Below are 13,509 nucleotides of genomic sequence, written 5' to 3'. Positions count from 1 at the left end.
TTTCTTTCAATCATTTTTGTGGCATTCCCTGCATCCAGGAGGTTTTTCCTTCTTCTCATTCCCCATGGTGATAGAAACTGGGTCTTCTTCTTTCTTTCAGCCATTCTTCTGGCATTCCCTGCACTCAGAAGGTTTTTCCTTCTTTTCATTCCTCATGGTGACAGAAGCTGGGGCTTCTTCTTTCTTTCAATCATTTTTGTGGCATTCCCTGCATCCAAGAGGTTTTTCCTTCTTTCCATTCCCCATGGTGATAGAAACTGGGTCTTCTTCTTTCTTTCAACCATTTTGGTGGCACTCCTTGCACCCAGGAGGTTCTTCCTTCTTTTCATTCCCCCTGGTGAAAGAAGCTGGGGCTTCTTCCTCCTTGCAACCATTTTGGTGGCATTCCCTGCATCCAGCTGGTTTTTCCTTCTCCTTTTCATTCCCCATGGTGATGGAAACTGGGGCTTCTTTCAATCATTTTTGTGGCATTCCCTGCATCCAGGAGGTTTTTCCTTCTCCTTTTCATTCCCTGTGCCTTCTCTTGGTAAGATATCTCCTCCTGCTTCCCAGAATCTTCCAGTTTGAACCTGGCTATGTCCTGGATGTTCTTGGTGAGTGCTGTTTAATCACTGCCATGACGTTTCCAGCAGCTCTGGAGCCGTTTTTCTTGGGGCTGAGTTTTCCCAGCAGCTGGAATGGTGTGTCCCAGAAAGGACCTGTCTTTAATTAGGGAACTTAGAATGCCATGCTCCTCAGCAATCCAACAAAAAAAAAATTAAAAAAAAATCATTTTTCCTGCTCCCTGTTGTTTGGAAAAGAGAAAAGAAAATAGAAATGCCCCCCAAAATCTTGGCTGCGTTTTGCCAGAGGCTGTTGCTGATGTCAAACACTCTCATCCCCAGTTTCAGTTTCCCACATTATTCCTGGCAGCTCCAGCTCACTCATTTCCTGGCATTTTTCGCAATTAGCAGTAGAAAGCTTTCACTTCATTTTTTTGTCTCTATCTTCCCCTGTCATCTCTGAGCCCGGCCTGAATACAGGCCCCATTGTTCCTGCTGCTTTGGAGCCCCTCTTAGGATTTCATCGTCGTTCCCCCACAGCTGGATCTCCTCCAGTGCCACCTCCTCAGTGACCCCCTGGCAGTGCCTTTGCCATCCATCCATCTCCTCTCTCTGCTGGGATCCCATTCCCAACCCTTTGTGCCCACATCTCGTGATCAGCACCAGCTAACAGACACAAATCTACATTTCCAAAGCGCTTTTTTAGTTGTGGGACAACTCTGTGCCTCATTTGCATGCAGTGCCCGTGCCCTGCTCTGCCTGCAGCATTCCCAGCTCCTGCCGAGCTCCACATCCAACAAAGAGCCCTTCCTCTCCCTGCCAGCACCCCTGCAGGTGTGAGAAACCTGAGAGGGGACAGCTCGAGTGACTGGTCGGACTGGAGTCCCAAAAATACGACGAGGGGAGAAGGGCAGGCTCGTCCATTTGTTGGGGAGTTGCTCAAGAGCTGCGTCGTGGCTCCACCTGTTCCTTTCCGAGCACATCTGCACTTCTCTCTGCCAAAGATATAATTAGGGATGGTGGGGAGGAGGGGAGGTGCAGCTGAAGGCTCCGTGGTTCCCATGGATTTTTGGTCTCTCCTGGCTCCAGCCCTGTGGTCCAGCAGAGTGTCCGTGGGTGATGCACGAGGGAACGAGCTGGATGCATCTTGATTTTCAATCACATCTCCTTGTGTGGCTTTTGTGCTCTGAAAAAAGGGCTGGGGATCGGTTCAGTGGATTCCTGGATATTGGAAGGTGCATGGGAGATGTAGAAAGGAAAGCTGTGGTGGCAGGGTTTTTTCAGTGCTTGCATTCTGGGAGGTGGTGCTGGAAGATTTGGACATTTCAAAGTGAATCCCGAGGGTTGTGCTCTGTGCCTTTGGTTGTTTTCCGTGTGGATTTCCAAATCTGTCTAACAGAAGGATTTCCACAGGAATATTTTCTGGATCTGGTAGAACAATGCTTTAATTCAAGGAAACAGCTCTCCGAATGCACTGACAGGATACATTAAACAAATAAATCACCGGGTGTCAGTTATTCCCTCGGCATTGTGAGGGATAAATATGTAAACATGTCCACACGATCCTGGAGCAACCACAGCTCCATTAGGGAAGGCAAAGGGTGAATGGCTGCCAGGCTGCACAAGGCCCTTTCCCATCGAGTCCTGGCTTGTCCTTTGTTGATAAACCTGTTTTACTCAACGTGCTCCAGGCTTTTTAGAGTGATGCTAGGCACTGGTAGTAATTAACGTGGGGCAATATTCCTGCTAATGAACCTCGTGCTGTGGAGGTGAAATAGCCATTTTCTGACACTGGTTAGTAATTAATGTGGAGTGATATTCCTGCTAATGAGCCTCGTGTTGGGAAGGTTAAAGAGCCCTTTTCTTCTGGGGAATGGGAGGGCCTTTGGTCATCTGGATCTGTGGGACTTTTATCTGAGCCATGGCCATGTGGGCGCCTTGGTAAATCACTCTGAGCACCCTCCTCCTCCTCCTCCTCCTCCTCCTCCTCCTCCTCCTCCTCCTCCTCCTCCTCCTCTTCTCCTACCCCTGGCCCTTCCACATCTCTTCTCCATCGCCTAATCTTCCTTCTCCTCCTTCCTTCTCCTTCTCCTTCTCCTTCTCCTTCTCCTTCTCCTTCTCCTTCTCCTTCTCCTTCTCCTTCTCCTTCTCCTTCTCCTTCTCCTTCTCCTTCTCCTTCTCCTTCTCCTTCTCCTTCTCCTTCTCCTTCTCCTTCTTTTCTCCTACCCCTGGCCCTTCCACATCTTTTCTCCATCTCCTTCTCCTCCTTTTTTCTCCTTCTCCTTCTTCTCATTTCCTCCTCCTTCTCTTTCTGCTCTTTCTCCTTCCTCTCCCCATCTCTTTCCCATTTCCTTCTCCTGCTCCTTCTCCTTCCCTTTCTCTTCTCTCTCCCCCCCTTTCCTGCCCTCTCCCCTGCCCCAGGAGTTGAGATCCCACAGCTCCCGGGTGGGATCAGCTCCTGGATCAGTTGGGCTGGTGTGGGACCCTGTCCCACCTTCCCCCCACAGGAGCTCTTAGTCACGAGCAGCCAAGGAGTGAGGAATGCAAATGAGGCCTTCAGTGACATTAATGAGCTCTATCAGCTCCCAAATAATCACCTCTATCAGCTCCCAAATAATCACCTGCCATCCATGTGATCTACTCCAGCATCTGCCTGCTCTTCTGAGTCCTTTGTGTCATCTGCAACAATGACAGCAATTGGGATAATCTGTAATAAATAGAGAATAATTAAAAGCTGGTTTAAGGTCCTCTGATGAATGCAAACTCTGGGATTGTGTCCCATGGCTTCACCTGGGAATTAGGGACATTTTAAAATTTAATATATTTTCCAGTTGGAAGTCTGTGCTGTCAGACTTTTCCTGAAGCAGAGTTTTCAGGCACCAGGATGAACATTTCCACCTTCCCATACACCTACACTCCAAAATCCTCCTCTGGCCCAAGAGCTGTGGTGCAGCTCAGGTTCCCAAATCTGCTCCCTCTTCACCCAATTCCCTGTCACTCCTGGAGAGGAGGAACCATTTTCCCCTGTAACACTTGGGTTTTAATCTTTGGGGCTTTATGAGTGTTTGTCTGCTTTAGTTTTTTTTTTTTTTTTAATTTTATCAGCTTGTCCAACACTGGGGGAACATTTCAGTGCCACGTTGTACGTGCTGGATTTGGGAATAAATCCAACATCAAAACCTTTCCAAGGCAAAAGGGAGCAACTGCTCTTATTGATTTTCATTTTAGAGGAACAGATTTTATCCTGAGTCTAAATTGAGGTAAGGTTTAGATAGAGTGATAATATTTTCTTAAATCAGTTGGAATCACTGGAAAATGACTTTGGTGACCTCGAGCCTCAGCTGTTGTTGCTTCAAAGGCAGCTGGAGCTTGGGCTGGGAAGGATGGCCCCAAACACTGAAGAACTTTATAAATAGTCCCAATTTATTGCAGCCAGGATGCAGTGAAGAGTAAATAACTCAGAGGATGTCTTATGGCACTGTAAACATGTGGAATAGGATGGATAGACTGAGCAAAGTGGGGAAAACTGTTGGAAGCTGCTTTTAACCTTCCATGGGAGAGTTTCTCTTGGAATTTTTGGCTTTTTTTTCTTTTTTAAAGTCTTAAGTTCCACATGCCCAAGGTTTATGAAGAAAGTTGTGATCCAACAGAAGGAATTCTTCTTTTTCCTTGCAGAAGTAGAAATGAAGACTTTTCCCAGCACAGTGAGCCCACAATTTGATCTTTAACAGTTAAGGAGAGCTGAGTTTGAAAAGATGTTAACAAATATTTGTCTTCAACATTTCTTGTCCACCAGATTGGACAATCTGTGCACAGCTCAATCCCACTGGGAATATTCATCCTACATTATGGAAAGCTGAGTTTTTTGGCAGCTGGAAAGGGAACTTCAGCTATTCCCCAAGTTTTTTTTATTCACCTGGTTGGGATGTGTTGTTTTGGCCTTAAAACTCTTGTGGCTTTATGGCCTTTGCACTTTCTGGCAGAAGAAGTCTTAATTTATCAGGAACTTCTATTTATCAGCATTGGAGTGACAAGAGAGAATCATGAGGCAATGAGGAGAGAGAAAATAAACCCCACTTGAAGTTTTTGGCATTTGGATCTCCTCTCCGAAAGTTTCCTACCTCGGTTCATCTGCGTCAGTGGAGGGCAGAGCCACCAATCCCTCCTGCAGGCTGGGGGCTCCTGGCCACCCTCCTGCCTTGCTGTGGCACTTGGGGACATGATGGGGACAGTTTGTGGGTTAGGAGAGGAACTCTGGAGCTGCTGATAATGCTGGCCTCGTGCTCAGATCCCTGCAGGCACCCAGGGCCGGAGCTCTGCTGGGACAGGGGTGGCACAGATGGGATTTGGGGGGAGCCAGGGGTGGGAATTTGTCCCATTAACCCCCTCCCCATCTGTGACACCTCAGGGGCCTCCTGATGGAGGCTTACACTGAGCTACTCCCAGAAAAGAGGATGTTCCCCAAAACCTTTCACTTTCCAAGTATTTGAGAGTGAAAAAAGCCCTCAAGTCCACGATGATGAGCAGCTCTCACTTTTCCCCCATACCCAGCACTGGTGAGGCCACACCTCAAATCCTGGGGTCACTTTTGGGCCCCTCATGACATGAAAGACATTGAGGGGCTGGAGCATGTCCAGGGAAGGGGCTGGAGAATCCCTGAGGGAGCTGGGGGGGCTCAGCCTGGAGAAAAGGAGGCTCAGGGGGAATTTCTGGCTCTGCACAACTCCCTGACAGGAGGGGACAGCCGGGGGGATTTGGGATCTGGGAACAGGGACAGAAGGAGAGGGAACAGCCTCAGGCTGGGCCAGGGGAGGCTCAGGGTGGATATTTGGGGAAATTCCTTCATGGAAAGGTTGTCCAGCCCTGGCACAGCTGCTCAGGAGTCTCCATCTCTGGAGGGGTTTAAAATCCACATGGATGTGGCACTTGGCAGTGTTGGGAATGGTTGGACTGGATGCTCTGAGAGGGATTTTCCAACCCAAACAATTGTATGACAAAAAGAGAGCAAGAAAATGCCAGCAAGTGGGAAAAAAACCTCGAAAAAGGGGCTGCTAAGTCACCTCTGCAGTGAGACATTCCGTGTGTTCCATCACCTTACAGAGCTGGAAAAGGAACAGACGGCTGAACCTACCAAAAATGCAGTTACTGCAAAATCCTGGCGCTGGAAAGGAGCTGCATTTCAGGACATTGGAGTGCTGCAGGTGCCAGGGGAGAAACACGAGGCCAGGGCTGCCTCTGTCCTCAGTGGCACTGGCAGCAGCTCAGGTTTGTGAGGAAATGTCACCTCAGTTCCTGCTGGAGTGCCACCAGCACCAACCCTCCTGTGCAAACACTGGGGAGGATTTAAAAACTGAAACTCCTCTCGTTCCTCACTTCCCCGTTGTGTGTCAGCAATGATTTCACCCCAGCAAACATGACCAAAGCACCGCTGCAATTTACAGCACTGACTTATGCAAGCCCCAAATATAAACTGAAATGTGAGAGGCTTGAAGACACATCCTGAAGTGTTCCAGGAGCCCGGATCCCCAAATTGCAGGAGTGTTTCCAGAAGTACCCATGTAGCAGGAAGGTGATCCAAGTCAGCCACTGGCCAGGGTTTTGGGGTGTTTCTGGCAGGGGGAGCTGCTCTGCTGATGTCAGTGGGACTCTCACGTTGGGTTCAGGGAAAGAACAACTCATGGAGCATCTAAACTTGTGTTTACTGTTTGTGGGAGTCGCTGTAGCAACAGCAGATACCACTCAGGGAGAGAATCCCAGGACACTTCATCCCTGTGCTCTGCTCTGGAGCCAGGCTGGGCATGGCCAGCCTGGACAAGAGGAGGCTCTTGAGAGACTTTTCCAGGGCTTAAAGTGGCTCCGGGAGAGCTGGGGAGGGATTTGGGACAAGGGCCTGGAGGGACAGGACACAGGGAATGGCTTCCCACTGCTAGAGAATGGAATTAATGGGATAATGGGGAGGAATTGTTCCCTGAGGGGGTGAGGAGGAATGGAATTCCCAGATTTGCTGTGGCTGCCCCTGGATCCCTGGAAGTGTCCAAGGCCAGGCTGGAGCAGCCTGGGACAGTGGAAGGTTCCTTGCCCGTGGGTGGAACTGGATGGGATTTAAGGTCCCTTCCAACCCAAACCATTCTCTAATTTAATATCCATGAATATTAAATATGAGGAAAGTCAGAAAATATTTGTTATTTTAAGATTATTCCCACACAAAGTTTCTAGATTGGTAGAAGAGCAACTCCTAATGGTTTCTATATCTGGCTGTTATCTTGGGGTAGCTGTGGATCTTAAAATAATTCACGGGGGACTTGGAGAGGGTATATTTTAATTTCACATGCTGGTTTTAAAAGCAAATTTAGCTTTAGGAGTGGGACTGTAGCCTGTGCTTTCACAATTTATTTGTAAATAGCCCCAAGTTCATCACAGAGAGTTTGTGGAGCTGCAGCAGCCCAGGAGGGCAGGTTTGATAAGAGTTTGGGTTTCCGGGGTGATGGGCTCAGACTGCGTCACTCGGTGGCTTCAGGGACAGTTTTGAGTTTCTGAGAAGGGTTGAACTGGGTTCTCTTGCTGCTGTGGGCCAGCACAGTGACTCTGATGTTGGTGATTCCGTGAAATGAGCGGGAATGTGGTGCCCGTGACGCTCCTGCTGCCCCAAAGCTGAGCTGCAGGTTCAGAAATGACTGCCCAGGGAGCAGGGAGGGCAGGCAGGAGCAGCTGCAGGGCACACACCCATTTCACCAGGCTGCTCACTTGAGAAAATGAGTGAAAAAAAAAAAATAAGATTGGGGATGAGTCAAAAGCCAAAAACACCAACAAGAGCTGCACAGGGATGCAGGTGCTGCATCTCACCGGGTGCAAGAGCAGAGGGAGCTGTGGGCAGGCTCAGGAAAAAAAGCAAATTCTGAAAGAAAATGTGAATGGTGCTTTTGAAAATCGGCTTCTGCACTGGAACAGCAGCAGAACTCATCGTTTTCCCCTTGAAATCATCCTTAGCCAGAGCTGTTTGCTCTCACTTTATTGTGCCTTTGCCATTGAAATGACCTGAGGTATCTCAAGTTTTCGAAATACCCGAGTTTGAGTCGTGAATCCGTTGTTCTCTCAGGGGTTTTGGTGCATGGGCAAGTGGCAGTGCTCGTGTTTTAAATGAGTAAACCATGGAGGGATCCCCGCAGCTCCCAGAATTCCTGCAGGAAAACTCCCGGGAATGAAGCAGAGAGGCAGAAACCGAGGGAAGGAGGGTCCTGATGCACCCTGCTAAAAATTCCAGAGAACACTGTGAATGTGTAAAATATTCACTCTTTATTTAGCTCATCTTCTGAAACCCAAAAATAAATATAAAATACTTGCAGCCTGTAAGTATTTTATAATTTTATATTCTATAAGCCCTCAAGTTTCCTAATACACTTCAATATCCTTAATATGTAACAGCTTTGCTTGTTTTGGGTTTTTCTCCCTTTTATTGCATAAAACTCAGTTTACAGAGTAAAGGAATATTCTGAATATCAGCTCTGGGGAATGTGAGTCCTTCGATATAAGAGCAGATTTCTGCTCTTGGTCCTGCATTCCCTGATGGCTCTTTCCGAGCTGAAGACTGGAAATGAAGTGACAGTGGCAGCGGGCTCTGCAGACCTGGGCAAGGCTGGAAATCCCCCAAAAGGCTAAAATTGGGATCTGGTGTCAGAGCCTCTGTGAACCTGTTCCTTCTCCTCCTCCAGGAATGCACACATGCCATGGCCGTGCTTCCTGAGGAGTCTCGGAGCAGGAGAGCACGGGACAAGATTTAGAGGGTTTGATTTAAATACACGGGTTTTAGTTTGGCTGAGATGGGTTTTTACCTGTTCTTAAACTTATTTTACCTGTGCTGGTTTTATCAATCCAAACATTCCCTCAACAAATGGTTTGAGCCCTTCTGGGTCAACTAATTTACATGATAAAATAGTTGAGAGGGAATAATCACTATAGAGATGTAAATACAGGAGCTGTGTGTGATTTTGGCTATTTTCACCTGCTTTTTGATTGTGCAGGAATGAGAGAACTTTCAGTGAAAAAAAGAACCCATTAACTTCCAATTCCACAAAGATTTGGATTCACCAAATCCTTCAAACGTGTCTGTGCCACGTTTATTGCTGAATTATCTTCGGCAGGGTTTATTTTCTGTTTATTCCCAATCATTTAATGGAAAGTCCCTATCCAGTGCTGCTTTATTGATGTGGTGAATGACAGAGAGGATTTGTCCTTGGGGAGAGACAGCAGCACAGGGTGGCAGCTCCTTCCCTGGGGACACGAGGGACACGAGGGAGGGCAGGGGACACGTCTGGAGCTCCAGCTCAGCTCCTGAGTGTGTCTGAGCAATCCTGCCCTGTGATGTCACCCGTACCTGCCCGTAGAAACGCTGAATCCATTAGCTCTGACAGATTTATGGGATGAGCATGTGTTACCGGGATTATGAGAAGCAGTTACATTCATGGGGAGATTTTATGATTCACTGTATCCACTCGTGGAAAGCTCGACTTTTACACCAGAGCTGGCAGGGGCGGGAGCTGAGCTCGGTGGGAGCAGGGAGCTGGGGTGGTGGGGTTGGGCTGCTGGGGACCAGTGGGGTGTGGGGATGATGGGGACAAAGGCAGCAAAGCTGGGGAGCCAGGGGTGACAGGGAACAGGGTCAGGAGTGGGGAGCAGGGTCAGGATTGGGGAGCAGAGCCGGGATTGGGGAGCAGGGTCGGGATTGGGGAGCAGGGTCAGGATTGGGGAGCAGGGCTGTTGGGGTGAGGAATAGGACCAGGCAGGACTGGGGAGCAGAGCTAGTGGGGAATGGGACTTGGTGGGGTTAAGGAGCAGGGCTGGGGGGTGTGGGGAGCAGGAACAGACAGGGTTGGGGAGCTGGGATGTTGGGAGCAGAACTCTAGGAGAGCAGAGCTTTTGGGGTGCAGGGCTGATGAGGAGAAGAACTGATGGGGTTCAGGGCTGATGGGGAGCAGGGATGTTGGCGTTCAGAGCTGATGAAGAGCAGAACTTTTGGGGTTCAGGGCTGATGGGGAGCAGAACTCTTGGGGTTCAGGGCTATGGGGAGCAGGGATGTTGGGGTTCAGGGCTATGGGGAGCAGGGATGTTGGGGTTCAGGGCTGATGGGTGCAGGCTCTGTCTGCTGCGGGGCACAGCAGCAGCATCATCCCGCGGGTGGCGGGGGACGCCGATCCCCGCAGCAGCAGCAGCAGCCGCCGGGCCGGGCCGGGCCGGGGGGGCCGCGATGACGCTCCCGAGCCGCAGCCCGGCCCTGCCCTGCCCGGGGGGCGCTCGGTTCCCCCCGAGCGGAGGGGGCAGGGCCGGGGCGGGCCGGGCCGGGCCGGCGGCGGGCGGGGTCTCGCTGCGGCGGCCGGGACAGCGCAGCGGCGGCCGCGTGATGAGGGAGCGGAGCGGCTCCTCCGGCTCGGGCCCCGCCATGGACAGGCGGCCGCAGCGCCAGCCCGACTACATGTCCGTGTGCCTCTTCGCAGAGGAGCCCTACCAGAAACTGGCCATGGAGACGCTGGAGGAGCTCGACTGGTGCCTGGATCAGCTGGAGACCATCCAAACCTACCGCTCCGTCAGCGAGATGGCATCCAACAAGGTGAGCCCGCGTGCGGCACCGGGATGCGGAGCGGGAATGAGGGACGGGGATGCGGGACGGGGATGAGGAGAGGCGCGGGGCTCTGAGCCTGATCCCGACCCATCCTCGTGTCTGTCCGGGACAGCAGCTCCAAGTTAATTGCGGAAGGGAATGCGGGTTTCCCCCAGGTTCCAGGGAGAACTCGCGGCGGGTGGTGAGGGGAGAGCGATCGGGGATGGAACAGAGAGAGCGGTCCGGGATTTTCTGGGAAGAACGATCCGGGATGGAACAGGAAGAGCGATCCGGGATGGAGCAGGGGAGCGACCCGGGATTGTCTGGGGGAGAACGATCAGGAATGGAGCAGGGGAGCGATCCGGGATTATCTGGGGAGAGCGATCCGGGATTATCTGGGGAGAGCGATCCGGGATATCGTGGAGAGCCCCATCGCTGCCGCAGGCTCATTTCCGGAAATTAAAGAGGTTTCAATTAGCGCCGGTCCCTTGGAACCGATATGAGCAGGAACGCTGTGCAAACGCCCGCATTTAGCAAATCATCGCGCCTGAAGTTAATTAACTTCATTGCTGTCTGGCCGTAATAACGGCGAACTTTAAACATTGTGGGTCAGGTATTTTACGGCTGTTTTGGCTTTCGGTGACGTTTGAATTTGGTTTTTAATGCGCTGGGCTGGCACCGCTGGGCAGCGCGTGGTGAGGGTGGGCAGGCAGGGATGGTGACAGGGAATCAGCTCCGGGGGCCGCTGCTCTGCGGAGCCTCCCGTGGGAGCCAAAGGGGATTTGGGAGCTTCTCTGCACAGAATAAAGCGCTGAAGTAAAGCAAGAAAAGCCCGTGGTGTTAAAAGTCGGGGAAGAAGGGGGAGAGCAGAGTGCCAGGAGTGTCCTGACAGGCGGCAGAGAGCGAAACGCGAGCTCTGAGCGCCTGCGTGCAACTTTGGGGAGTTGATGCTCGGTCTGCCCGAGCCCAGCTCGGCTCCAGCATCTCCCGAGCCCGCCGGTCCCTGGCACAGCCCCGGGCACAGCCCCGGGCACAGCCCCGGGCCAGCCTGGCAGCTCCCAGCCCGCTCCTGCCCCTTCCAGGGATCCCAGACAGCGCTTCCAGTGCCCACTGCATTTGTCCCAGTCACAAATTCCCAGCCCAGTGCCCGTCATATCCAAGTCCTTGCCCAGTTGCCATGGTTCTGAACCCAGTTCTGCGCTACCCCGATGTTGGTTGGGGTTTTTTTTTTGGTTGTTTTTTGTTTCTTTTTTTTTTTGTCTAATTGGAAATGACTGCAATCAGAAATGATGAATCAGAAACTGAATTTATGGGAAAAAGTTGAGCGAAGTTGTTTCACCTTCCTCTTCTGGTAGTGATTACCACGATGTGCAGGGCCAAAGGAAGCAGTAAAAGTTTTATGGACCGAGCTTTCAAGAAAGAAATATCATTTTTTTTCGTTTGAATTTGTGTTGAGGGAACCCTGGATGAAAGTTGAGAAGGGTTCAGGCTGCCCATCCAGTGTGAACACGATGCCCTTAAAGTTTGAGGTTACTTTTTTGTTTTTTGCTGAATGACAAATCTGGCCTCGTGAAGGTGAAACTAAATTGCTTTTGTAGCACTTTAAAGTTGCGATTACTCGGGGTGCAGATGGCTTGCAGCTGGCTCGAGCAAAAGCTTCCTGAAACTTTGTTCTTTCATAACCCGTTTCTGAAACGTCTGCGCTTTTTTGGTCAACTTCCAGTTTCACACTTTTCAGCTGTGAAAGAGAAGCATGAAATGGCCTCACACCTCGCTTGCCTTTGCTCCGGAGCTGTAAATATCATCACAAATCACGGCACGGTTCGGGTTGGAAAGTTTGGTTTCAGTGCCTGATCATTTGGGGGATTCGTGGCTTTTTTTCGGGCGGGTTTGGTGGCAGACGATGCCAGGAACGCTCCGGCAGTGCTGGATCTCTCCTGCATTTTCAGGAGGAGGCTGCAGCCTCCCTTCCCCGCTCCGAGCATCCCGTCCCAGCGCCAGCTCCGCTCCGGGGCATCTCCATTTGTCACCGGTAAATAGCGAAGCCGGCAGATGTTTTGAAAACAGGATGCTTGGGCTGCGCATTATTAAAGAAAAAACGGAAAGAGAAACAGTCTAGATAGGAAGAAAGCAAATGGGCTCGGCATGCTCCCAAGCGCAGCAGCAGAATAAACACTGACCTATCTTCCTGACCTCCGCTCTCGCCAGTTCCTGGCCCCGCGCCACCCAAGCCAAACTACGTCATTTGAGCCTGATAGTAGGCATGGCACAGCTGTTGCAAGTGTGACTCGAATTTCCTGTCTCCTTCCTGACAGACGTAGTTTAGAAAATCCAGAGTTGCAACAACAGCGCCGAGAGAGGCAGAGAGGGAGGCTCTCGGCATCCGTGCGCGCTGGGGGATTCTCAGGAGCGCTGCGGCAAAAAAACAAAACAAAATAAAAAAGCAACAAAAAAAAACCAAACCAAAAAACCAAAAAGGAGGCAGCGGAGGGGGAAGAGCCATGCGGGACGGCAGCCGGGCTTTGAGCTGATGGGGTTCGGCAGGCAGCGCTTAAAACATGTGCGTATTCCTCGTTAAACCGGGAGTTAGCGCCAGGAGGAGCGAGGGGAGGGAATGAGCTCGCAGGGCTGTGCTGACATCAGGGAGCCGGGGGGGACCCTGCAGTGCCACCCGCAGGGATCCCACGGAAAGCTGGCACAGAGGGAACTCTGCTCCCTCGGATGCTGGCAGCGAGTCCTGATGCATTTCCAGCGCAAACCAGCCCGGGCTCTGCAGAGCTAACCCTGCACAGCGCTCTTGTCTTTCTAGTTTAGAGAAAAAAAAACCAAAAAAACAACAATAACCTGCCCAAGTACCTGTTTGCAGCTGCCGTGAAGGGAGTTTATTTTCCTAGCGCTGAATTTCCTAACATCTTTTGCTGGGAGCTGATAGGGCCCTGCAGCTTTGCACTGAAACAAAATAACCTGGAAGGAGCTCTGCAGGCGCTGGGTGCTGCCCCAGAGACCCAACCGCACTTATTTACATTTTTGTTACGTATATACTCTATTTTTTCTGCTTTTATCACCCTGTCCAGCTTCCAGCTCAGGCAGCTGCTGTGTCAGAGGGTTTGTGAGTCAGTGATGATAAAGAAGGGGATATTTTCTGTCTTGGCATTAGGCAGCTGTCCTTAGCCTCACTTTGCTGCAGACGGGACCTGCTCTAGTCCCTAATTTGGGATCTGGGGCAGGATGTGCTCAGTGCATCCCCTGGATCGTAAGAAGGAGCAGGTCTGTTTTTCCCAGCTGAAATGCTGGCCTTGCCAGCTCCAGGTTTTTATGGGGCCATCACATCATGAAATGGAGGGGTGGAGAGCAGGGATTGTTCCTGCAGAGCTG

General features: G+C 51.0%; 1 protein-coding gene across 3 annotated transcripts in view; it reads left to right on the top strand.

Moving 5' to 3' along the window:
- PDE4B (phosphodiesterase 4B) overlaps window positions 1-13,509 on the top strand; it is a 172,813-nt gene that overhangs the window by 133,835 nt on the left and 25,469 nt on the right. For all 3 annotated transcript variants that reach the window (XM_088169610.1, XM_088169611.1, XM_088169612.1), the window contains one exon: window positions 10,031-10,143. In XM_088169610.1, the coding sequence (XP_088025736.1) occupies window positions 10,031-10,143 (113 nt within the window). The remainder of the gene's footprint in view (window positions 1-10,030; window positions 10,144-13,509) is intronic.

Source organism: Sturnus vulgaris, chromosome 9 (genome assembly GCF_052056855.1).
Source record: "Sturnus vulgaris isolate bStuVul1 chromosome 9, bStuVul1.hap1, whole genome shotgun sequence".
Classification (NCBI taxonomy): Eukaryota; Metazoa; Chordata; class Aves; order Passeriformes; family Sturnidae; genus Sturnus; species Sturnus vulgaris.
The sequence above is the reverse complement of the archived record's forward strand: the minus strand, read 5'-3'. Positions and strand labels throughout refer to the sequence as shown.